Source organism: Herpailurus yagouaroundi, unplaced genomic scaffold, assembly GCF_014898765.1.
Source record: "Herpailurus yagouaroundi ecotype Mexico unplaced genomic scaffold, PumYag 141, whole genome shotgun sequence".
Taxonomy (NCBI): Eukaryota; Metazoa; Chordata; class Mammalia; order Carnivora; family Felidae; genus Herpailurus; species Herpailurus yagouaroundi.
This window is the reverse complement of record NW_024412396.1, coordinates 14,953,176-14,977,086: the sequence shown is the minus strand read 5'-3', so window position 1 is coordinate 14,977,086 and position 23,911 is coordinate 14,953,176. Positions and strand designations below refer to the sequence as shown.

The window sequence follows — 23,911 nt, the reverse complement described above, 5'->3', positions numbered from 1 at the left end:
TTTTTATTAATTTAGAGCATTTGAAGTATAAAAATAAAGGCTTTTTGACATACTGTATATACATACACAGCCTTCGGTTGTACATCCTTTCCAACGTGTTTTTTAATTTATATTTCAGCCCAATATTCAATAAGAGGGTCATTAAAAGTAGAAAGAAGAAAAAAACCAAGATGCGTCTGTCGTACAACTGCATCCTATCCTTTGCAGGTAATGCTATTGCGGCCTGTGAGGGAGAGTACTGCCTGCATGGAGGCCATGAAATTGAACCTTTAACCTCTCCCTGTGAATGGGATGGGAAAGGACCTCTGAAGAGTGCATTTGCCAGTTTAAAAACAACACTTTTACCCCCTAAGAAACAAAGGAAATAGGTCAACATTAGCCAATAATAATAACGTCTAAAAATTAAACAATCCCCCTCCCATTTTCCTTCTCTTATTTTTAAGAGTAGCTTTAAATCATAATTTGCTTTGAATAGCAAGTTGTATTCTAGCTTTCTGTTGTCTTTAAGTTACTCCATGTGAATTCACTGTTGCTAAGAAAAGACCTGAGGGGAAGAAGAGAAGGAAAAAAAAAATCTTGGCATCATTAATATTAGATTTTTTAAAAAACAAGAACCAGAAAAAATTATAAATAGAATAACAAGAGATTTCTTAATTTAGATAAATATTTCATTGTGTTTCATACAATTGAGTTTTTTAAAGACTCTTAATAGCCACCTAAAAATATCTGATAAAGGATAATTCTGTACCTTACGTCAGTTTTTCTGGATGGCAGGGGAGTCCCTGTACAGTATGGTTTTAAAGTCTTCACCAAAATATTGGACTGGTATCTTTGTTCCATTTGGTTTATAGTCTATTTTCTTACCAGACTGGGAACTCCAGATGTCAATAGGAGTTTTACAAGATCAAAGGAAGACTATGGCCCTGAGAGTTCATCTCCTTCTGCTTATTCTTCTCCTGAAGTTATAATCCTCTGTTTGTAGCACTGAATTTCGGTTGCTTTAGAAATAAATGCAGTTCAAAGCCCTCTAAGATATCTGTAGTTGGAAAAAAAAGCAGTTCTTTGAATGTAACTTGTGTGTCAGAAATCTGCTTACTGTTTATATGCTAGTGATCTGAAAACCTAGTTCCTCTAGCCATCTGAGTTTTTTAAATGAAGCCATGAAACCGATGTGACGGAACTGGGTTGCCATGTGGACTGTGCACAGCACAGAGAGGAAGAAACCAAGATCACCTAACCGAATGCATCTTTAACATCCATTATCTAGTGATGTGCCCTTTTAGTTATTGCACAGAATGCCAAAAAAAAAACCCCCATAATATATTAATTTTCCAATAGATGAATTGTACCAATGTTTTTAAAACGTAGTTTCAAGCCTATATCCCAAGCAGGAAGAACTTTCTAAACAGAAAAGAAAAAATGTAGAATTATACCCAAGAAAAGCAATTGTTTTAAAACACGACACCTCACTCACACACACACACACTCTCTCTCATACACACCCCACAGCTCTACTATTAACATTAAAGTGAAAACAGAATTGGTCTAGAAAGACTTACTGGCTAAACTAGGTCCTTTAACTGCAGAAATGAATAAAGGGAATTTTAAAAAATTAAATAGCATTTGTATTTCTAATACCACCACCAGTTTACCTACATGTGAAACATGCTTCTGTACAACAATGTAAACTTCACAGCAAGCCATTTTTACATTCACTAGAGCAGAATTTTCCACTTTCTTTAAATTACAACATAATTTTGGGCTGAGATTGCTGAACACACAGGTAAGCCAACAATAACAGTACAATTTAGTTTCACAGTGGTTTTCTTAACATAAAGTTCATTTTAAGTGTCTTTGCAAAGCATTTCACATTAAACTTAAGTTTCTAAGTGACTTCCTTTAAAGCCTTCTTATTCAGATATTTTCCACCCTCATGTCTTTATATGCTTGGCATGTGTGTTGTTTGATTAGGATACAAAATGGGAGACTGGCTTGTTTAATCTGTTTTTGAGTCCTCTGCTGTAGAAAGAAAATGTCCTTCATAAGATGTTGAAGCCTTCACTGCACACACAAAATTTGGGGCAAGTCCAGGTCCAGGAGCCCACCACCAAACAGAGACAAAGACGTTGCCAGAAAGTCACCTTTACAAAAAGAGAGAAAAAAATAGATTGGGGGGGGGGGGGGGGGGGGTATCCCATGGAATGAAAACACAAATGCACCATCCAGAGTCCCTATTTACAAACTAACAGAAAATATAAACATCACTGTATTTGGAACCCAGTAAAAACATCAGGAGGAGCTAAATTCAGATACGGCTTGTTATACATATTTTCCAACAAAATACGTTATCTCTTAAAAATAAACAAAGCATCACTCAAGTCAATTATTGATTAGTTTCCTAATGATGAATTTAAACTTACTTGGTCACCTTATTTGATTAGAGGGTGCAGCGTAACTTTTTTCTGTATGTGTTTTCCTTTATTGGTTTTGCAAAATCTCAACAATTGCACGTTTCAAAAGTTCAGGTTGATTTAGAATAAATATACACATGTGGTTTTACCAAAGACTAGTTTTAAAAGTTCCTTAAGCCCTTTGAGGGGTGCAGGTTTCTTTGCTACGTTAAAACAGCGTGTGGGCAACACAAATGTCTCATTCAATCCTTAAGATTGCTTTTGTTTTCAAATCCTAAAGTCATGTCAGGTTTCTGCAAGAGAGAAGTTATGGCAAGAAATATTTAAGTGTCATCGGCACAAACGATGTGAGTCCTTAAAGCCAGCTTTGGGGGCGGGAGGGGTGGGATCCGAGACCAGGGGAGAGGGGGAGGGCGTGCTGAGGGGAGACCCGGGTGAGGCTGCCGCGGACAGAATCTCCCATCAGAGTGCAGAAGCCGTGACAGAGTGACTACCTTCTCTGGCTGGCATTCCCTTGAACGCCAGCGATGCGGGAATGTCACAGTTGTGGGGGGAAAGTGGGGTGCCGCTGGCATGTTGCCACCCGTGTCCAGCCACATAACCGGAAGGAGCGGCGCTGTAGGTCATGTAAGGCGACACTTGGGCCGGGGTCGGATAAGGAGCCATGCTGGACGCTGACACAAAACTGCTTACAGCTGGTAGACCATTTGGTGCCTAAGAGTAGGAAGAGAGAAGAGGTGAAAATAATTACATTGTAGTAGTTGACATTTCACGGGTTTGCAGAAAGAGGCAGAATGTAAGTTCCTCGCGTAGAAGCAATATTCTGACTCTAATTTCTGATTTTTTTAGATCTGATCTTTATATTCTAAATGCATTCACAGTCTTGCTGCTTAAACATAAGGCCCAAAAAACAGGATATCATTCTTTCCACAAAGGCTTTGAGGAGGCTACAACAAGAAAATTCATAGTACTTGCTTTGCTATTTGGAATTATAGGAAGCAAATACAGGGTGAGGAAAGAATTAATGGTGATTAAATACTCTCAGAAGCTGTTCGGCTATCCGGATGCCTTTGTCAACCTTCCCCGTACTTGGGTTTTGTTTGGCTCTTTTGTTGAAGCATTTGTGAAGGGCCTGGTTGGCGTAGCTTTCATTTCCAGTAAAGAAGGGCACGGAGTGTAGGCTGTCACTCCAGACTCTCAAAATGAGCACAACCTTTGTTAAATAAAACATGGGCCGTATTTTAAAAGGTCATGTTGAAAATGCCTGTTGGACAAAGGACATGCAAAATCAGGCAGTTGTCTTATAAGGGTTCTTAAATGAAGATTGGGGATATTTTTTTCCAGAGCTATTTTATCAACAAGAAAACTGTCTATTGGAATATAAAAGAACTGCATATGTGTGGTTTTGAAATTGGAATATTGGTTTGCAGAGTTTTGGGGTCCTGTGACATGAGTTTTTAAAAGCCACATCGGTAAGTCTCTTGAAAGGAATTTAAATGTAAAATCCTAGTTTGCAAACAAAATGCAGCAGCCCAGGCAAGGAGCTCTGTCTAGAAACCAGTGTTCTCTTGGCATCCAATAAGTTACTGTTGGTATCGTTACTATTAACAACAATAAAAACACCCCAATTTCCTATCCTGATTCTGGCATGACCACTTGGTATCTCAAGTAACGTTTTCCCCCCTCAATTTCTACATTATTTAGAAATAAAGAGTAAACTTGTTTCCTGGCAGAGATGTGAATGAATTCATACATCAACATATTTCCTAATGAGAGTAAATGTATAATATAATTACTAGTAGTAAAACCGATTCAATCCTTAGAGGTAAGAAAAGAGCAGACTTGTGTTAGATACTTTTTCTAATTCAATTACAACATAGAAATTGTTTCCTAATTCATTTGATTGTTATTTTCACTTCCACATCTATGACAATGCAATGGTGGGCTCTCAAAAATGATTTTCTCCATTTAGAGTAATACATGGGATAGAATAAACACATGGGTATGATTTAACACTGCTCATGGGTTTCTGACAAGATAAGAATAAAAGTAGAGGGGTTAACCTTGTGTACTTGGTCTGTTAGAACACACAGGTCCTGTTCTGTTTGTCAAAGTGCCTGTTCTTTGAAAAATGAGGAAGGGGAAAGGAAACTAAGGTTTCTTGAATATGCCCTATGTCCCAGGCACCAAGAAATAGCTAACATCGTTTATGGAATAATGAAGATTGGTGAATTGTAACTCATTATAAACTACTGGGTTTATAATAATGGCAAGATAATATATAATGATTACAACACAATATTACTTTCATTTAATTTGATTTCAATTGAAATTAAAACGTATTTCAAGGGTCCTATAGGATGGTGCTCTATTTTTAACAAAGAAATCATTGCACATCACTTTAAAATATAAACGAAATCCTTATCCTCTTTTTATACACAAGAATGTAGATTAAGGAATTTAGCCATTTACCCTGGGCCAATTGGCAAATCAATGGTCATGTGTTAAAAACAAGTTATCACCCCTGCCTGACACAGGATCCTCTGTAGCAAATCTTTTCCTGCTTTGCCAGGACATTTAAAGAACAAACACAATTTAATCTCAAACTAGAGCATCTTTTGATATAACATCTTGTAAAAGATTCTTTCTTCTTCTAGAACCCTATTTTCATTGTTTGACCCTCATTCTGTTTCTTAGCTTCTGAAAAAAACAAAACAAAACTATTTCCCCCTTTCTGAGGATGGCTTATCAGAGAATGGTTCAAAGGAGACACACTCTAAGGCTCTCAGCAGATGAGTATGAAGATAGCTATCAAATTGTAGAAGAAATCTAGCATTGCATAGAGATTATAGTTCCAATCATGTTCATGTAGGATTTTCCCAATAACCCATGACCAATTAGTTTTGAAAGGAATCATTCTGATCCAGTTATAGAAAGGTATTTGCATTTGTATTAGCCTCTTCCATTCTAGATTAATTTTTTATCCTGTTTACCATGTCAAGATCATAAAATAAGGTTAAAATTACTTTTAAAACAGTGAAAACCTTTGCTCAACATTTTACAAGTACATAAGGCTAAACTACTTAATGTTATACATGACAGAAACAGTGCTCTAGTTAGCCAAAAAATGTGTTGATAAATTTTATTTTTCATGACAGCCAAATTTTTCCTACCCATTCTTTTTTCTTTGCATTTTTTCTATCATCCAGAATTATAGTTATCTCTGAAACACTTGCTTCACCATCTTCCCTTTACATCCTTGCCCTTAGAGCCATTGCTCTGTGATGTGCCCCCTTTATTTGGGGGCTCTTCAGCTGTTGTCTTGCAATGTCTACCATCCCCTTAGGTAGACCCATTTCTTTTTTCCCAGAAACATCCCTCCTGAGATTATCTCAGATAATGCTCCTGGGATTTAGGGGAGGAAGAACACTGGATTTAGGCCTTTGCTACCTTCAGGTGCCTTACTTATTCTGTGACTACATTTGTTTGTTGGGCATAAACACTACTAATTTGTTCCATATTTGTCCAATTTCTCATACTTAATAACACAAATTTGGTGACTTAAGTATTTCAAAGTTTTCTAAAATCCACAACATATTTAGTATCATTTTAGTGATGCAGTCCCTCTGTACTGCAGAAAGGATGAATAAGAAGGGAAGCTCAGGGAGGTTTGAGCTCCTCGTCTTGTTAGAAAAAAGGCAAGAGGAGGCTAAAGTGAGAAAGTAGGTGATGGGCACTGAGGAGGGCACTTGTTGGGATGAGCACTGGGTGCTGCATGGAAACCAAGTTGTCAAATTATATTTAAAAAAGTTTTTTTAAGTATTTGCTTAAGAGAAAAGAAAAAAAACAGAAATCTTTAAACAGTATAAAAATAGCTCTTTGCTTTCCCTCAGGTTAAATTATGACCCAGATTTGGGGTGAAAAAGTTTTGTCTCAACTTTCCTTCTCACTTGTAAAGTTCAGATTTAGAAATTTAGAAAAAGCAGCATAAACGAGATGACAAACACACTTTAAAATGTGCCTGCCACCTTCACTATTCATTCTAGTGACTCAATAAACACATCAATTTTCTCATATTAATTCTGAAATATGATGTTGGCAAAAGATATAAATCTCTACTGGGTAAAGTAATTGTTATTTATGAAGCAATCACTGAATGAGTAAAATTTTCCACCACAAAGGAAAACAACTACAGGTAGCATTGATGTTTGTTTATTCTTTCCAGTAAAAGAGCACATGACTTAAACGTCCCAAATCTGTTTAATGTTTTCAGTGAAGGGCATGTAATTAATCTGAAAAGCTAGTTAGGCTGAGTAGAGACTACCAAATGTACACCATAAATATAGTGGGAGCAAACATGCTAAATTACTCTATTTAATTGGATTGTAAATATGATTTATAAATCAACCAACATATGGAATCCCCAGAGAAGAGTAAACAAATTTTCCAAATGAAACCCCAGCAATGGGCATGTAATGGAAATCCCATTTTTGAAAATGACTTTACCTAAAGATTCCATAAATAAGACCTCAATCCATCAACTGCTTTTTTATGTGGATCTTCCATAAAAGCCATGAGAATCCTTTCCTCTAAAGAACTATACAAGGATCTCCCTGAAGCAAATGATCTTCCACCTAATTTTGACAATGAGATTTACTAATACAAAGTAAAATAGACCAAACAGCATACCCTAGAAAAAGTTGAATGTTTGTTGAATGTTATTAGGGGGAAAAAAAAAAAAAACAAAAAAACCACAGATTCTATCTCACCGGTATTAAAGAAAATAGTCTAGGGAGAAAAAAAAAAAACACATAAAATACAATGTCTAGTTAAGATTTGAATGAAAAAAAGTGAGTTTTCATTTTACTTGTTCTAAAATTTTAGAAACATAGATTTGCCATTTTTTAAAAACATGCTTTTAAATTAGTATATTGAGAAGCGATATTGGCAGAGAGCTAGACTATAAATAGTTTGAGAACAGGGCTTGCCTCCATCATCTCATATCCTCATAAAATGGGCCATATCATAGGTGTTTCATAACCATTTGTATACCTTAGTGCAGCCTTTTGATACTCTTGCTTTAAAAAAAAAAAGTCACTTTTGATCACAGAACAAGCATTATACATTAAGTAAGCAAAATGAATAAAGCTGTTGAAAAAAGTAAATAAAAGTTCTAATCTAGCCATTTCATTATTTGATTTATGGTTGTTCCATTTATCCACACACCACCACCCCCACCCCCCCGAAAATGGAAATGCATTAAGATCCAAATGCTTTTGACCATGGTGGGAGGAGGGAGTGGGGGGAGGGGGGAGACTGGTATGACAACTGTCTGGCAATTAGAAGTGATAGACAGTAGTCTTCACATTCTGAGAATTGTCTACTCAACATTTTCTCCCTTGAAGAAAATGCAAACAGCAGCGCCCAATCCTCTACCCACAATCTTTCATCCACTCATCAGTTCTACCTGGTCCTCCCCTTATTATAAAATGAGTTTACTTTGGCTTTATAGTAAAGTAGATTTAGCCACAAATAGAGATGTGCTTCACCTAGAATTTCAGCCTCCATAACATAAGCAAGAAAAAGTTTCAGATCTGAAAATAAACAAGATTTTCTTGCTCTTCTGGGTGTAATCTTTGTTTGACTGTTGTTCTACCGTTCTTAATTCATTATGCAATAACCTAGTAAAACAAATCTGATAAAATGAAATGATGGTTGTAAATATGGTTTCAACATTCACCCAAAAAGATCTTAATTATGCTTAGTTATCACATTGCAGATCTAAATGTCTCTAGGTAATGGAAAGCTGCTATTTAAAATTTTTCCCTAAATTCTATATTTCCAAAATATTAAAATTAAGGTAGACATGAAAAAAATTTAAGTTACTTTTTTTTTTGTATTTTATATGACACATTTTACTGCTACATCATTAATCTTGTTTTAAGACACTAATAGTTAAAAGCTACCCAGGTTGAGGAATGTTTTCCATAATAGACAACATCATGAATTTCAAACACTTTCTACTGGCATTTGCCTACATTTTGATTCTCTGCAAAATTATCCATTACTTAACATAAAATTAACTTTATTTCATATGTTGAAAAATCCAGTGCAACTTCATTTATATTTTCATGAGAACAGTATGTCTACAAGGACAACCGGTGTTTAAAATAATGTACTAGAAAGTTATATTCAGGATTCTGAAATACTATATTTCTAATACAATATACAATTTAATGCTTCGTAAGAATTTCAGATTAATTTATGTCTCCAAATCCAACCATTTTCACAGCTTGTTTAACTCTTAACTTTTTAAGTTCAAGTATGTAAGGATTTTTCCTCATTCCTGACATCTCGATTTGTAGCTAATGTTACATTAATCTTGCTGTCTGAGTTAACCTACACTAACCAAAACTGAAGATACGCAAAGCTTATAAATCTAACATTCAGATTACTTCAGTTAGAGTACCAGATATACAACATATTTTTTTCTGAGAAAGTATGCCCAATTGTAGAAAATTTTTCAAGAACTATACAACTATTTATAAACTGTTTAAATAAAATGCATTAATTCACTAAGGACCATATAAAAGGGCAGATATATTCCAAAGCCCCCCCCCCTTTTTTTTGCCATGCAACTGCATTCAGTAAAGGTTTTCTGTTTTAACAGAACAGAACCAGCCATTAGGAACCAAAGAACATTGTTGCCATTCAGAATTAGAAGAGATTAAAGATTTCTAGCCCAATATTAAATGCAGGTGAAAAAAGCCAAAACAAATATTTTTTCTTCTATTCTCAAGGGTAGACAATAACGACTTCTAAATGGTAATATAAAGTATTGACTTCATCTTAATGAGTAAGACAAGTTTGAGTACTCTAAATTAGTGGTTTAAAAACAAAAGATAGGTGTGTATATAGCTGAAATGTGCATAAGGTTCTAATTACTAGCGATCAGGCATCCTTTCTTGTAGTTTAAGCTGAAAATAGAAACTCTAGATTACGGTAATCACTAGTACCTACAATCAGTTGTCAATTCAGTCCCTTTAGTAATTTTACAGGTGTCTTCTGGGAAAAGACTATGCTCTAAATCCTATGATTCTGAATTCTCAATTTCCTCCTTTATGTACTAAAATGAAACTTGAGTCATATAATATTGCACTATTTAATAAAAATTATAAGTGCCCTGAAAGTATTATGTGCATAATTTTTGAGAATTTTTTGCCAAAAACTTTCAAATTTTGTTCATTACACAAATAGAAAAATGTTACCTGAGTTTACATTTTGGTTTTTAAAATACACTTATGCTGATAACATTTTGAAAAATAACTTAAAAATAAAGCTGCTCTTTGAATATTGGCGAGGGAAATGCATACACACACACCACACACACACACACACACACACAACACACCTTACCGTTGCTTTTTTGTTTATGAGCAAGTATTAGTGTAGAATTTTACCCTCCAGGAAATCAAATGTCCAAGTTCAAAACTGTTCCCAAAATGACACAGCCTAAATTTCTCTACCTACTTAGCACACCTTCATCATTAAGCACTATTTTGATCATTATAATAACCACTGATTTAATTGTACTTAGAAACTTCTGAAGTTTTGAAATTTTACATCAACTGAATTATATTACCACATGATAATACAGAAGATTAGCATCCTGCAATTAAGAAGTTTCCAAATTTAAGTTTGATATAAATGTCTTTTTCTTCTGGAAAAAAATTGAACTTGTTCTCTTAGGTACTTCGAACAATGCTTATTTAGCCACTTATGTCTTTAATTTACTTGCTTTTATAAATATAATTCAGTAATAATCAGCGTATAAAATGTAATCAGCTTTCATGTTCAGAATATACAGATTTTTTGAATCAGTTCTATTTTTATTTTAAAGTGGTCTGTTTGAAGTATGTGTGTAAATTAACCATTTCTAAATGAGTATAAACACTAGATCTATATAATTCAAGGGAGGAAAAAAATGAATCAAAGATTTTTGAATTAAGACATTGCTTTATATGTAAACTGGGTTTATCAACTATATGTGAGAAAAACTATTTTTCAACTCTATACTTCACGATGTTATTCCAACAAATGATGACCTAATAAAAACTACTGAGCACCTATTAAACGCGAGCTACTATGCTGGATGCTTTAAATACACTCCTTCTATTGTTTGTAACAACACGCCTTGACACTTTTTGACTATGAACTCTCCAAAGTATATGCTCACACACCCCCACCCCTCAAAATCGCTTGTTTTTGGAAGACCATCTCTAAACCGCCATGTATAACCACTGGCAACTTTTAATGGAGGTTTACTGTGCGCCTTACGACTGCATTATCTCATTGAATCTTGAGGTTGGGACTATTATTTCCCCGTTTTACAGATGAAAAAATGGAGGCGCTAAAATCACTTGCTTAAGTGGCAGTGGTGCCAGAAGATCGGAGCTCCTAACCGCTGTACCTACTGCATCTTCTTTATGATAAGGAGCTTTTTAAAAAGAAAACGACAAACTTTCGTATAATTTCTCCATGACATTCTTTACAGTAGAAACAGATACGGGAAAGGGACTCTTTCTTTGCTATTTTCGAGGATCTTTGTCACGGGAGAACTAATACGTATATGAGTCTCTTTTAACAAAACAGAGAGAGAAAAGGAAGTGGAAATGGCGTTTGAGAAAATGAGAATTAGGATTTTTTTTTCTTCCCAAGTGAATAAAAGCAACAAGTTACATATCACATAAAACGCTGCTTTTTGACAGCTAAAACATTAGGAGTTTTAGGACTTCAAAATAATAAAACGAAAACTGGGTATTTGGGGGCTTCGGAACTGGAGTTTGGCGTTAAGAACCTTGCAAATCTACCCAGACCCGCTCAATGAAACCTTAAGCTGCTTTAAGGTCCGTGTTTGTTTGTTTGCTTGCTTGCTTTTCGGGGCTTTGAACTCCTGACTCCAACTTGGTGATGAGTTTAGACTCAAACCTCTAGGGCGTCAGTGGTGGTGGTTGCTTAATTTTTTCCGGGTGGGGGAGGGGGGCGGGAGAACACGAGTGTTTTAATTTTTCTTTTTGCAGAGTCGGGGGAGGGACAGAGGGAAAGAAAAATTAAACGGTCCACAGCCAGTCCGTATAATTTGAGGTTTTCTCACAAACCTCCCTTGGGAGATTACAACGTGACCCTTAATCTGGAAATGGTAACTTTATTAGGTTTATCTGGTTGCCCTCTCCGAACGATCACAGGGCAGGCTACGCCGGCGTGTTTTCAGGGAGCCGCCGTACGAGACACGCGCGAGCGTGGGGACCCCGCAGCCCACCAGCCCGCAGGCCCCGACTCCCGGCCTGCGCTTCGCGGGCGTTGCAGGCAGCCCGCGCCGGCGCCGCTCAGAGAACCCAGGCCGCTCTCCCGGCCCCTCGGAAGCGCCTTCCTTGGGTTACTATTCCCAGTGCGAGCAGCAGATTGGGCTTCGGGGGCCGCGCCTGCAGAGGCGAAACAGGCCTGGAGGCGTTTCCACCGCCCCAGGCCCTCGAGCCCGCGGCGGGGGGTCGTGGCTCAACTCCGCCCTGCAAGGTCCCGGCCTCCGTCCCGCCTCACCCAACCGTGACCGCCGGTCGGCCCGGGCTTGCCCTCGGTCGAGGCCCAGAAAGAACTGGGTCCTGCGTCGCCCAAACCCCCGCGGCCACCGCGGCCCACCCGGCGGGGCCCTCGCCTTCTCACCTGACCGTACTTGGCTTCCTGCTCCAGAGCTCCCTTCTCCAGCCCGTTCACCGCGTGGGGGGCGGCGGCGGCGAAGTTGTTACGGCCCAGGCTGCTCCACTCCTCCACCTTGGGGCTGTGGTAGGGGGAGCTGTCGCTCACTCCTGGGGAGGACGAGAAGGCGTCAAGCTGGGGCTCCAACCCGCGCACCCCGGCCTGAGACGCGGCCTGAAACCGCGACCCGCGAGCTCCAGGGCTCCGACCCCTGCCCTCGGCCTCCCGGGGGCGCTGGTCCCAGGCGCGGCCTCGCCGGCTTTCAGCCCAGGGCCCCGCGACACTGACTCGCTCAGAGTAGGCCTCTCCGAGCTCTTTCACCGAGGCCTGCGGGAAGGTTTCTTTTTCTCCCTTTTTCAAAAGCCTTTGATTTTCTCCTCCCCCCGCCCTGCTCGCTCCCCCGAGGAATCGAATGGAAAGAACCTGGGAGTTTTCCCAAATTAGGGAAAGAACACGTGAAGCTGTTCATCCCAATCGTAACCCAGGGTTGACTCGGGATTGACGAACACTGGGACTGGCGCAGACTGAAAAGGGAGAGAGGAGCGTCCTTGGCCTAACCGTCCTTGGCCTGTGCTCCTGCTCAGAGACATCTAGAAAAATGCTCACTGTGCTGTGGGGATCTAGTACTTAGGTGGATAGATGAGACAAAAGACCTGTAAAGTCCTTTGCAAGCAAATAACTACGTGATGGCCACAATGCACATGCAAAATATACATGCATAGTTTCTGTCTTGTGTGTGCCTAACTTATGTGTGACTACCCTTGATGCTCTATGTCTACATGTTAAATATGTGAGGTTATGTGCATATGACTCAGAAAATAAATATTACAATTACCCCTGTAAATGCCACCAGTGACAGTGGTAAGGTTATAGAGAGAGGGTGGATTTTTTTTTAATGAAATAAAAAGTTAAGAAAATGAAGGTAGAATTAAGTATTTTGAAAGGAGTAAAACCATCAGTTATCCTTTATGTTCTTAATAGAGAAACAAAGAAAATTATACACTGTAAAATGATTACCACAATACCTAAAGGTGTGCCTATTAAACCACTGCCATCTTTGAATGGCCAACTACAGTTTTAAAGAAGAGATATTTGAAGACTATGAGCAATGTGTTTTTGTCTTTGGGACCTATGGGTGGAGGACTGAAGTTTGATAAAGCCACTACAACTTGATTTTAAATACTTCCATCTGACACAGTGCTTTGAAGGAGCAATCATTTTGTAGAAGTGATCACTTATAGAAATAATCATCTTATGTTCATGGATTTGTCAGAAAACATGTTTAAAGCTGGCATCCAGAATCAACATCTAGAACGAACAGTTGCTCCTCTCCATATACTCCATTACTTTTCCAACTGATATTTGGTCTGATTGTAGGATCCCTGGGGAAGAACAGTTGTCTTTTCAAATCTGTCAGTCTTTTTTTTTTTTTTTTAACTATTCCTCCTCCTTTCCAAAGGATTAGATTGTGTTCCAATTTGCACCAGGAAACCGTGTTTTGGCACAGAACTGCCAGTCTCTCTTTGCCTTCCCAGACAAAAGGCAATCGGTGGGCACAAGCCTGAAGTTATCTTAAGAAATTGAGATCCCCCTGTGAGCCCCCATTTCTGCTGATCTCACACTTTCCCATGAACAGGAGCTTCCTTTAAATGTCACTGAGGTCAGTTTATCCTATAAATCAAGGGCAAACTCTCTCCAACTAAAGCTCCAACCAGCCCCGAATAAGACAAAACTGAGCTCCTTAGAAGGATCTTGTAAATTGACAGTCAGAAAACAAGAATATGAGAAATCAGGCTCTGCTTTAATTACTTAAAAAGATAATTGTGCCAATGTGGTGACAACAGAGAAAGACAAGAAATAATTAAAGGAACTATCCCCCCCCATCCTATTTAATTTTTCTTCTGTGCTTTTTAAACTTTTGGCCAACAAATTTAAAAGGTAGGCTCTTATCTCTGTATTATTTTAATTCTGCATCTAGGACATTTTGACTTTTTACCCCTCCCAAGAAAGAAGCTAATGCTGGTTTTTCTTGTTGTTGTTGTATTGTTTTGTTTAACTATGAAGTAAAAGAAAACAAACTCTGGTCTGCAGAAGCCTACTGAGCTGGGGGGGGGGGGGGTGCTCGGGGAATCCTTCTTCCCAACCAGAAAAGACACTGGGGACACCACAAGGTCAAGGGTGAGAAAGGAAGAGAACGCTGAAAACGTGCAAGTACTAGATACCCACTGGCATTTCCCGGGACCAGGAGACACTAAAGAGAAGCCGCAGGCGTGGGGAAAGGGGGAAAGAGAGAGGACAAGATGGAATCACCACGCATTTTGTCTCCATCACAACGGTGGTTGGTGCTACTTCCTAAGATACAAATAGTGAAGTCTGTTAAGGTAAAGGCCAGGGTGGGGGGCGCTTGGAAAAAAAGGGAGAGAGAGAAATAAAGCAGAAAATTAGTCCCAGAATGAGCAATGCAGTAACATGCAAGTTACTAGTAGTAACTTCGGGACCTCAGTTTCCGAGGAAAATGAAGTGAAGCATAAGAATGAAACCAATTAGGTGACATTTGAACTTCCTGCCTGAGCAAATTTGGCCTGATTGCCAGAATCCAAGAATACTGCAATTTCCACAGGGTGCCCAACTCCTCGCGGCCGCATCTGATCCCCAAACAAGCTGCCCGCAGCGGTGTCTGCAACCGGCAGCCCCACGCCCGCTCAGTCCTCCCGGGCTGAGCCCCAGTCCAACCCGGGCCACGCTCTCCAAGTGAGCGAGCGGGTCTGAGGCAGCAGCGGCGAGAGAGGCGGGGGAGGGTGGAAAATGCGAACCATGTGTTGGGGATGGGGGGATGTTATGGGTCTGGTAGTTTGAGATGAGGCAGGAGACTGTGTGTGGCAAGGAAACGGAGGGCATGAATTTCAAGTTAATGAGATCAGGACACCCCCCTGGGAGGACTCCATAGTTTCGAAAGGAAAAAGCCTCAGGTGGTGGGATAGACGCGGGCTCGGAGGCCGCAGATACCGAGACACCAGCGAGGGTGTAGAGTTAGACTCTGCAACGTCCACACATCCGGCCCGTGAGCCCTTACCTTGGTCGGTGATGGAGCGAATGCCCAGGATATCGGTGACGGAATGGGAGGAGGGCCAGGTACGGGGCATGGCCACCGAGCCGGGGATGGCTGGCACCCCGGGCGGCGTGGGCACCTTAGCTGCGGCCGCCGTGATGGGGCTGGGGTACGAGTAGATGTGGTTATAGGGCAGAGCCGGCTGCGGCGCCGGCTGGTGCTGCTTGTAGGAGTCGTAATGACCCTGTTGAGCCAAGTTGCCGATCTTGTTGCGCAGGATGCGGCTGATGGAGCTCACCGAGGGCACGTTGTACTTGTCGCACACGCCGTCCGCCAGCAGGCGGTCCCGGATTTCCCAAGCAAAGATGCCAGGGTCCCTTTGCTTGTAGGTCCGGATGTGTTTCACCACGGTGGGGGTGGTAACTCGGGGTTTGCTGCCCCCAATGGCTCCTGGCAAGATCGAGCCTGTCTCGTTGTAGCGCGCCAGAATCTTGCTGACGCAGCCGTGCGAGACCCGTAGCTGGCGGCTGATGTCACACGGTCTGATGCCCAGTTGGGCCAGTTCCACGATACGAAGCCGGATGGCGTTGGGCAGCGGCCTCCCGTTCACGAATACTCCTCCCAGCTGGTTCACCTCCCCAAAGGCTGGCTCTGCAAAACGAACACACGGCGCGCGGGGACACGCACCGGGAGTTTGGGACAGCCGTTTACCACTCGGCCTCCGCCCGCATAAGAAGGCAGGGCGGATGCACCCACCCCGGACTAGGGACCTGGGCTTTTCCCAAACCCTATTGTCCCCGAGTCTCGCCCAGTGGCCCCAAACCACTAAGGTCGAGTGGGACCCCCCCCCCCATTCCGGTGGTGCCTGCGGCCACTACAAGCAAACAAAGTGGTGGGACACAGGGCCGCTCCAAGTGTTCAAAAGTCTCCGAAGCGGGCAAGGAGATGGGTCTTGACGCCTGCAACAGGCTCCTTCTCGCCTTCTCGGCGCTAAAGTCTTTGGGCCGCTACCCCTTGAGCCCCAGCGCCCCGCCTGGAGACCCGCGCGATTAGACAAGGTCTAGAAGAAACTACAGTTTATTTGGGTTTTTTTCCCCTCACGTTCTGAGTGTGTGAGTCTACGTGAGACAAAACTTGGTCCTCCACCAAGACTGCGGAGCTTGCTGATGCCACCGCTCCCTTCTTTTAAAATCAGAAAATGGCATCAACAGCAACCCAGTAGCCAGCGTTCAGACTGAACTGCTGTGCGCCCTGACCCTTAGCGTGTTCCTAACAACTTGTAGAAACACGAGCAAAGTCAATAAGAGTGTGAGCGCTCAGTGGTGCGCGCCCTCGCTCTCCCACCCTCCCACCCACACCCTGTGGTTCCCTCCCTCCCTTCCCGGCTCTGACAGCGTCCCCCGCCGCCACTCACCCATTGCTCCGAGCAGTACACCAACGGGGCCCCAGTTCCGCACTCCCAAAAAGTAACTTTTCGCACAGCCTCAGTGGCCCGGCTCGTCGCTGCCCCGGGCCGCCGGTGCCTCCACTTCTTCCCGGGAGGAGGCGGCGAGAGTGCAAAAGGAAGGAGTAAAAGGAAGTCTGTGCCCCGATGAAAGAGGCTAGAGTTCTGCATTTCAATCTAAGCAGCAACGTGGGCTGGCCTGAGCTGGGCCGGGCGGCCCCGTCAATCACTCACCAGGGACACGCCCTCAAAGAGGAGGGTCCGAGGGCAAGCTGCGTGGTGATTGGTGCGGCCAGCTGAGCGACAGTGCAGTCCGGGAAAGTCCTTCCGCTGTCTCTTTCAAGCTTGCTCTGCACCTGGATGACTAAATACAATGAAAATGGGAGTTTGACACCTTCCCAGGAGCAGCGCAAACAGACAACACAATCGGGCTGATAAAAATGCTGAATAAGCAAATGAAAGCGTTTGGTCTGAATTTGAGAGACTCGAAGGGAGAAGGGGTTGAAGAGACTTCTAGGAGGGGAGGAGGGACAGATGCCTCAGAATTGAAGTTAAAACTCCAGGTGGGAGGTGGGGGGCCACCGTTACGAGGGGCAGTGGTTCTTAGAATTGCCCGTCATGCGGGCCTCCAGGGGCTGTCTGGAGAAGAACCTATTACCAGCAGGGGCTACCTCACTCCAGCCTATGCCAGGTGGCGAGAGCACAGGTGTGAGATGGTAGGCCCCTCGGAAAGACCAGGAGGTTTAGGAGAGACCGAGCCGGAGATGGGGGCCACTGCGACCGCCAGGTGGAGACCCTTCTTCTGTCTCCGTGACTAGCCTCCTAACGCAGCCTCTGATGGGTTCATCCAGAAGCGCGGGGCCAAACCGTAGCCACACAGGCTCCAGTCCCGGGCCGTGCGCGGTGCGCCGAGAACTTACGCACAAGGGGTTGACGATTGCCTGTGCGAGGGGCACTCTCCTTGGAGGCCAGCACACCACAGAGCTCAGCCGCGATACTGGTCTGCTGGTACCTGATGCCAAGGTCTGCTGGCATCCCCCCACCAGTGAAAGGTTTAATCAAAAAGACTCGGTCCCAAGAAAGTTGAACACTGAGACTGCACATACAAGTAATCCCCCGGTCTTCTGTTTAGTTACCAGAGGCCCTGCGGGGCAGCCTACTTCTGAATTTTCACTTTCGATCACTCTAAGTCTAATCTAAAGAGTACAGTACTCTTGTTGGCGGCCAAAGCTGATCACATTTTGAGTATGGGTTATGGGGAATGCTAGTCAAAATTAAAAGCAAGACGGGGAACATCTTTAATGAACTTGGGTGTTTGTACTGCTTCTGGTCGAGGATACTGCTACTGCTACTTGATAGTCAAAACGCTACTTCTCGTGCACACAGGACTCGTGTTGATCTTCCCACAATCCCGAGGGATGTGTGTGGCTCTGGTCTACAAACAGAGAAGCTGACTGGGCCCAGATTCCGGACCAGTAAGTGACCAGAAGCCAGAAAAGCGAATGATCATCTGTGCTTTTTGAAACCGAGAGCCATCTCCAGATCCTCAAGCTTCTGTTGTTGGGGCCGCAGTCTAACTTCAAATTTACAGGTAAGGAAGACTTGGAAGATTAAAAAAAAAAAAAGATGAATTCAAACACCCTTAATTCCTTATGCTTGATTCCTGTGAAAAGTCTCACAACTAGAAATACTTGAACATGTCTGCCTTTTTTGTTTGTTTCAATTGTTTAAAATTTCTCGCAATTTGACTTGATAGCGGTTTCACCTTCGTCTGACCCTCACTACCTGTTGCTTGGCACTGCCTGGTATCTTACCCCGCAGAGGTGCTTTGGGAATCCAAGATTTTTAATGCAGCAATTCCATCTCGGGGGTTGGTGCAAATTAGTTGAGACTGAGATATCAGAGAGGAGCTTAGGACTGAGGTTTGTGAGAAAGATTGAACATCCTGGGCTTCTGGATCACGAAGCTCCCTGACCCCTCCCCCCCCCCCACACACACACACAAACACGCACAGTGACTAGCTCTACCTCTTGCTCAGACTCCACACGGCTCGTGCGCTCCCAGTGAGCGCCTCGCTGACTTTGCTGGTCTGCGGTGTCGGTAATGGGCTATTCCACCTTCCGGCTGGCAAGACCCAGTGCCGGGATGTGTCTATGCGCTCTTAGAGGGTTATAGTGGTTCTACAGCACCAACCCAGAGTGATTCTGAGATTCTCATTGTTTAGAGCTCTGGCTAGGTGTACCTAACACACAAATCCCTCTCGTTCATCTCTAAACTCCTTCAGCTACCTCACATATCCTGCACTCCCAAATAGGTCTGTCACTCTCTCTCTCCATTTCCACCTGTTGGGGCAGGGCATGATCATTGTGGCGCAGCCTCTGCTGGGGCTCCTCGGAGCGCGGCAGGCCCTCATCACGCCGGCGAGTTCGGGTGTTTCGTGCTCTCAGCCCAGGACATTCTGAAGAGCTGGCGAGCATCTTCGGTGTTTAGGGACACTAAGAAGAATCTGCGGCAAACTGAGGCCCCAACTTCGGGGGCAAAAGGAATCAAAGCTTCAGGGGAGAGACAGAGGTGAAGGATCCTAGAGGAAGGGGCTGATTTTAAATCCTCCTGGGGACGCACAATGAGTGCTGCGGTCAGGTACCCGGCAAATCGAAGACCCCCAACGAAAGAGAGACGAGTGACCTGAAGAAGGGAAAGAGGGCTAGAGGGCGGGCCGGCAGGAGAGAGAGAAACATTAAGGGCCAGTAAGCCTCGACGGTGGTTCTAAAGATGAGGACTTTGAGAAAGAGCAAGGGGCAGATGGGGTCATTGCTCCCTGGTAATGCCGGCTCTGGACCCAGAAGATTACACAGAGATCGGAAGAATATCTACTAAAAGAATTTCTACTGAGAGACCAAAACCAAAATACAACCAGTTAAGGGCTGCAGCTGATACAGGCCGGTGAAAAGCCAAAAGCCCTTCCAGGGTGCTGTCCAGGCCTCCTCCGAGGGGCTACCCGTCCTCTGGGTAAATATTTACTCTGTGGGAGACTGGAAGCTAGCCGGGGAGGGTGGGAAGGAGAGGACTACACGCAGCGGGGAGAATCCCTAAGCCCGGCACCGGCGGGGACAGACGTGCACGCCCGCCAGAGGGGAGGGAGCCAGGGCCCCGGACTCCAGGGGCAGCTCGCGCCCCCCTCCCCACCACCCCACCCCCACCCCCCGGGCACGCGGCTGGGGGAACTTTAGCCCTTTAGCCCGCAGCGCGTCTCTTAGGCTGGACCTCTGCCCTGCCACTTCGGGCCCAGGCCAGATGCTGTAAAGTCTTCATAAATCTGTCAGCGGTCCCAGTGCCGCGGACGGTAACCTGTGGTGCCCCCCTCTCGGCACAGGCCGGGTCTGAGGAGAGACGACGAGAAGGAACAGGAATCTGGCTCTATCCGAAGCCGCCCTCGAGCAGCCTGGTAGATGGCGCCCGCGGGGGCGACTGCCGCGGCGGGACCCCGGCGCTACAGGCTGCTGAGGAAGGGGAACTCTTCCCTCGCTCTGCAACCCTGACCAACACCCTAGGCTGCTTCCCGGAGTCCGCGGGTCAGCTAGGGCTGCGGCTGGGGGATAGAATGAGAGATGGGCGTGTGTACGCGCAGGAGAGGGGTCCGGCTGTTCTCAGTGGCACTCGTGAAGAGCAGGGTTGACAGAGAAGAATATTAAGGGGCAGATGCCTCCGACCTGCCTTCCTCCTGGGGTCAGGAGCCAGGGCAGGCACATCCGGCCGTGCCCACTTCTCGCCCTACCCAGGGAGCTCCGAGGGATGGAGAGGAGGCAGAGTCTGAGCTCCAGGACGGGTTTCCAGAGCACAGTCACGTCTTCCAGCCTTGTGAGGAGGGAAGGAGGTAGAAACAAGATCTCGCCCCCGGTTCTCCCAAAGGAGCGCTCTTGCAGGGTAAGTAAGAGCGCGGCGGAGAGCGGAAAAAGAAGCCGGACTTCGGTCCTCGCCACACTGCTAACGCCTGGGCCACGGGTTCCAACCCCGACCTGCCCACTGCTCTGTCCCGGCCACACGGGGTCAGCGGCAGCTCCTCCGCCCCCTCGACCTCCCCGCGCCTGCTGCGGCACGTGGCAGCCGGAAGCGCACCCCGTGCCTAAGGCGAGGGAGGGTCCACGCTGAGCTGCGGGCCAGGCGGGATCTGCGCGTGAAGCAGCGGGCGCAGTCGTCAGAGGTGGCCACAGCGGAAATTTCTGGGGTGAAGGAGAGATAGACCGCCAGGGCCCTCAGCCCCAGCCGGGGACCCGGGTTGGGGTGTGGAGGTGCCCACACACTGACCTGCAGGCCTGGACTTAACCGGGCTGCAGACGCCGCGGGACGTACCAGCCCAAGTGGAGGTGGGGCGACGGGGGGGGTGGTGTGCGGCCCCCAGAAGGAGCCCAGAAGATTCTCCGAGAATCGCCAAAGCCTCCCTGCCGCCTCTCCGCCTTCCTGTCGTTGCTTACGATTCAAGACCCTTTCCCCGGAGGGTAGCAGCGTGCGGGGTCCGGCCAGAGCGCGGAAATCCCGCTGCGGGCCGTGCGACTGGCCCCCGGGGCTGCGAGCGCTCCTCACCCGCTTTCTCCTTCCAAGGGCAGGGGAGGGGCCTGTTGCCGCCTGAGACCCGCTTTTAATTCCCAGCCTGCCTGTTTCTGATCACCCGGGGTTGGTTTTTCTGTTTGTTCACTCCTTCTGTTACAATAAAAACAATCGACATTTCTTTTCAGTTTCCCCATATTAGCGTCACTCAGTAATTGTTCTCCACCCCCCCCCACCCCCCCGCCGCGTTGAAGGCGAACCGGATTGCTGGTACTCTCGCATTGGAAGGTTTCCGAGTATATAAGCAAATCTTCCCTAAAGACTTTAAAGTAAAAATAAATAACGGCCCGGGAAATTGCCATGACCCTAACATCACTTTCTGAACGCAAATTACACCCATTTTTCAGTTTTCAACAGCGGAATTGCTTTCAGAAGGACGGCTCGGAGCCCCATGTGATATGGTTACATTTGTTTATTAAATCCGCAAATGAAAGAGAACACATTGTGTGTGTGTGTGTGTGTGTGTGTGTGTGTGTGTGTGTGTGCGCGCGCGCGCGCGTGCAAAGAGCAAAACTTGTGGCTGCGATCTCGCAAGTGCTATCAAGGATCGGATCCGGTTGGGGGCAGGGACAGGGAGGATCCCTTCTGGGAGGCCAGGCTGAGCCTCCTTGTCAGAGGGAGGGGGCACTTCGTCTCGCCTGGGTCTAAGCATCTGTAGGAGCCATACCAAGAGGAGGACACCGTCCGCGGTCACTCTACAGCCTTGAGCTGAAGCAGCTCAAGAGAGTTGCCGCTGCGTGTGGGAAAAGCTTTGCGGGGCTCTTAAAAGACCCTGCCCTCAGGGTCCCTGGGGTTGCCTCCTTCCGAAGACCCGATTGGCCCAATGGCTGTCTGGAAAAGATAAATACGAACCAGGCCGCACGTCTAAGCCTTGGTTTGGGCTCTCGAGCAAATGCAAAGCCCTTCAGGTTCCCTCCCCATCTTGGTCCAGATTATGTTGAATTCAGCTTTCTTGTCAAGTTGGAGTTGCCTGCAGGCTTCAAGAAGCCGAAATCGACCTGCGGGCCAGTCTTGGAGCTAAGCACTGGCGTTCCTCCCATTTTCAGTGATACAGAGGACAGGCTCGCTCACTTCGCGGTTCCCTCCGGGCGAGTGCTCACAACCGGGCAATGGACAGAGTGGTGGAGCTGCCCAGCTCGGTGCGGTTGAGGCGCGGGATTTCCAACCTGTCTCCTTCTCTGGGCAAATTCCACCACCAGCTAGCCCTGCGCTGACCTTGAAAGCGGAGAATCTTGCTGCATAGTCCTCACCATCCCTCTGAAAACAGGAAGCAGGGCCGGGAGCAGAGTCAGGGTCGGAGTCACGGAAAATCTGCTGCGGTCCTCAAGTCCCTGGCTACCTCTCTCCCGGCCAAGTCACCTCTTCATAGCGCCACCTACAGGTGTCAGTTTTGATGATGCTCCCACAGTAATTTTTTGCAAAGATTGGGAAAGGCCTTTGAAAATCCACAGAACATCTATAGCCCGAAATTTTTAGTTTCCTCTTCCAATTCCTCCTTCACCCCCAATTCTCCACTGGGCTCCAAATCCCCATACCTTCCTCTACAACACTCCAAGGCAAACTCGAGCATTAGTCTTTTCATGATTCACCCAAAGCTCATCTTCCAGACACTGCAGGGCTCCATCCTCTTGCGATCCCCAGAGGCTATTCAGCGCCACGGTTCTGTGACTTGTCTCTGTTCTACAGCGGATAACTGGAAACTGCCAAGAAGCTCCTCTAAAGGAAAGGGAGTGATGAGACCATGGTCCTCTGGCTCATCCTACCATTTGCTGAGGGCTTACAACACCCAAGCACCACAATAATCATACAAAGGAGATACTACCTTTCCAGTGTCATAAGAGATAAAACAGACACTGACATTAAATAAAAGCCCACAAAACACATTAAATGAGATCACACGATTCATGAAGCAGACGGGAGTGCAAACCCCACCATGCTCCCAGTGTCGTTGTTCTCCCTTTTTCCTTATTCTGCAGGCACAGCTCTTGCTGAAGTACAGAGAGAAGCCCCCTTACCGCAGGTGTCAGCACGGACATTGGACACTCCTCCTTCCCGCCTCTATCACTTAGGGGGAGAAACCCACCTAAGGACGCCAAGAGCCTGCGGCAAAGAGGGCCTGTACCCTTGCTTTCTCACTGTATACAGACTCCACGACACTTCACGCCACCGCTGAAGAGGTCGGGACTGACCCGGTGAGGACAGGAAACCGTTATCAGGCGCTGGCTGCGTGCACTGCCTTCTGCAGACTCAGGCTACTCCAGGGCCTGGGCACCGGACCACAGTTACTGTGGGTATCGGCAGCGTGCCCCGGGAGCGCCTCCGCTGAACTGCAGGAAGAGGAACACTAAGGAGGACAGAGAAGACTCAGGAATTAGCTGCTCTTGGCTGAGATCTGTTCCTGGATGCGTGAATCTGCTCTTCTGGTTCCCCAGGCGCTCTCAGAGTGTCAACCCCCCAGGCAGAGAAATCTACCTTTGTCTTCCTTGGGGATTCGTTGTGGTGTGTGCCTGTGGGTGTTTCTTTTTAAGAGCATTATAGTGGGGACAAACCAGGAGGAGTCGAGCCGCAATAAAATTAGAACCCGTAATTAACACCGCTAGCTGCACCCAAGTGGCTCCAAACTGTGCGTGGTAGCTAGCCAGTTAGCCA

The 23,911-nt window shown here is 45.5% G+C and overlaps 2 protein-coding genes across 4 annotated transcripts in view; one reads left to right on the top strand and one right to left on the bottom strand.

Annotated features, from left to right (window-relative positions):
- SLC25A21 (solute carrier family 25 member 21) overlaps positions 1–1,893 on the top strand; it is a 486,164-nt gene extending 484,271 nt beyond the window's left edge. For 2 of the 3 annotated variants that reach the window (XM_040476978.1, XM_040476979.1), the window contains one exon: positions 119–410. In XM_040476978.1, the coding sequence (XP_040332912.1) occupies positions 119–368 (250 nt within the window). In that variant the 3' untranslated portion in view covers positions 369–410. Of the gene's footprint in view, positions 1–118; positions 411–867 lie in introns of those variants that run through there. The other variant, XM_040476980.1, reaches the window with a different exon arrangement.
- Positions 1,894–2,228: 335 nt separating this feature from the next.
- PAX9 (paired box 9) lies at positions 2,229–17,007 on the bottom strand. The gene is made up of 4 exons (XM_040476981.1): positions 16,628–17,007; positions 15,238–15,864; positions 12,132–12,274; positions 2,229–3,125 (listed from the first exon to the last, which is right to left on the bottom strand). Exons 1-4 carry the CDS (start codon positions 16,629–16,631, stop codon positions 2,874–2,876), a joined length of 1,026 nt encoding a protein of 341 aa, XP_040332915.1. The 5' UTR covers positions 16,632–17,007; the 3' UTR covers positions 2,229–2,873.
- Between the last annotated feature and the right edge of the window lie 6,904 nt (positions 17,008–23,911).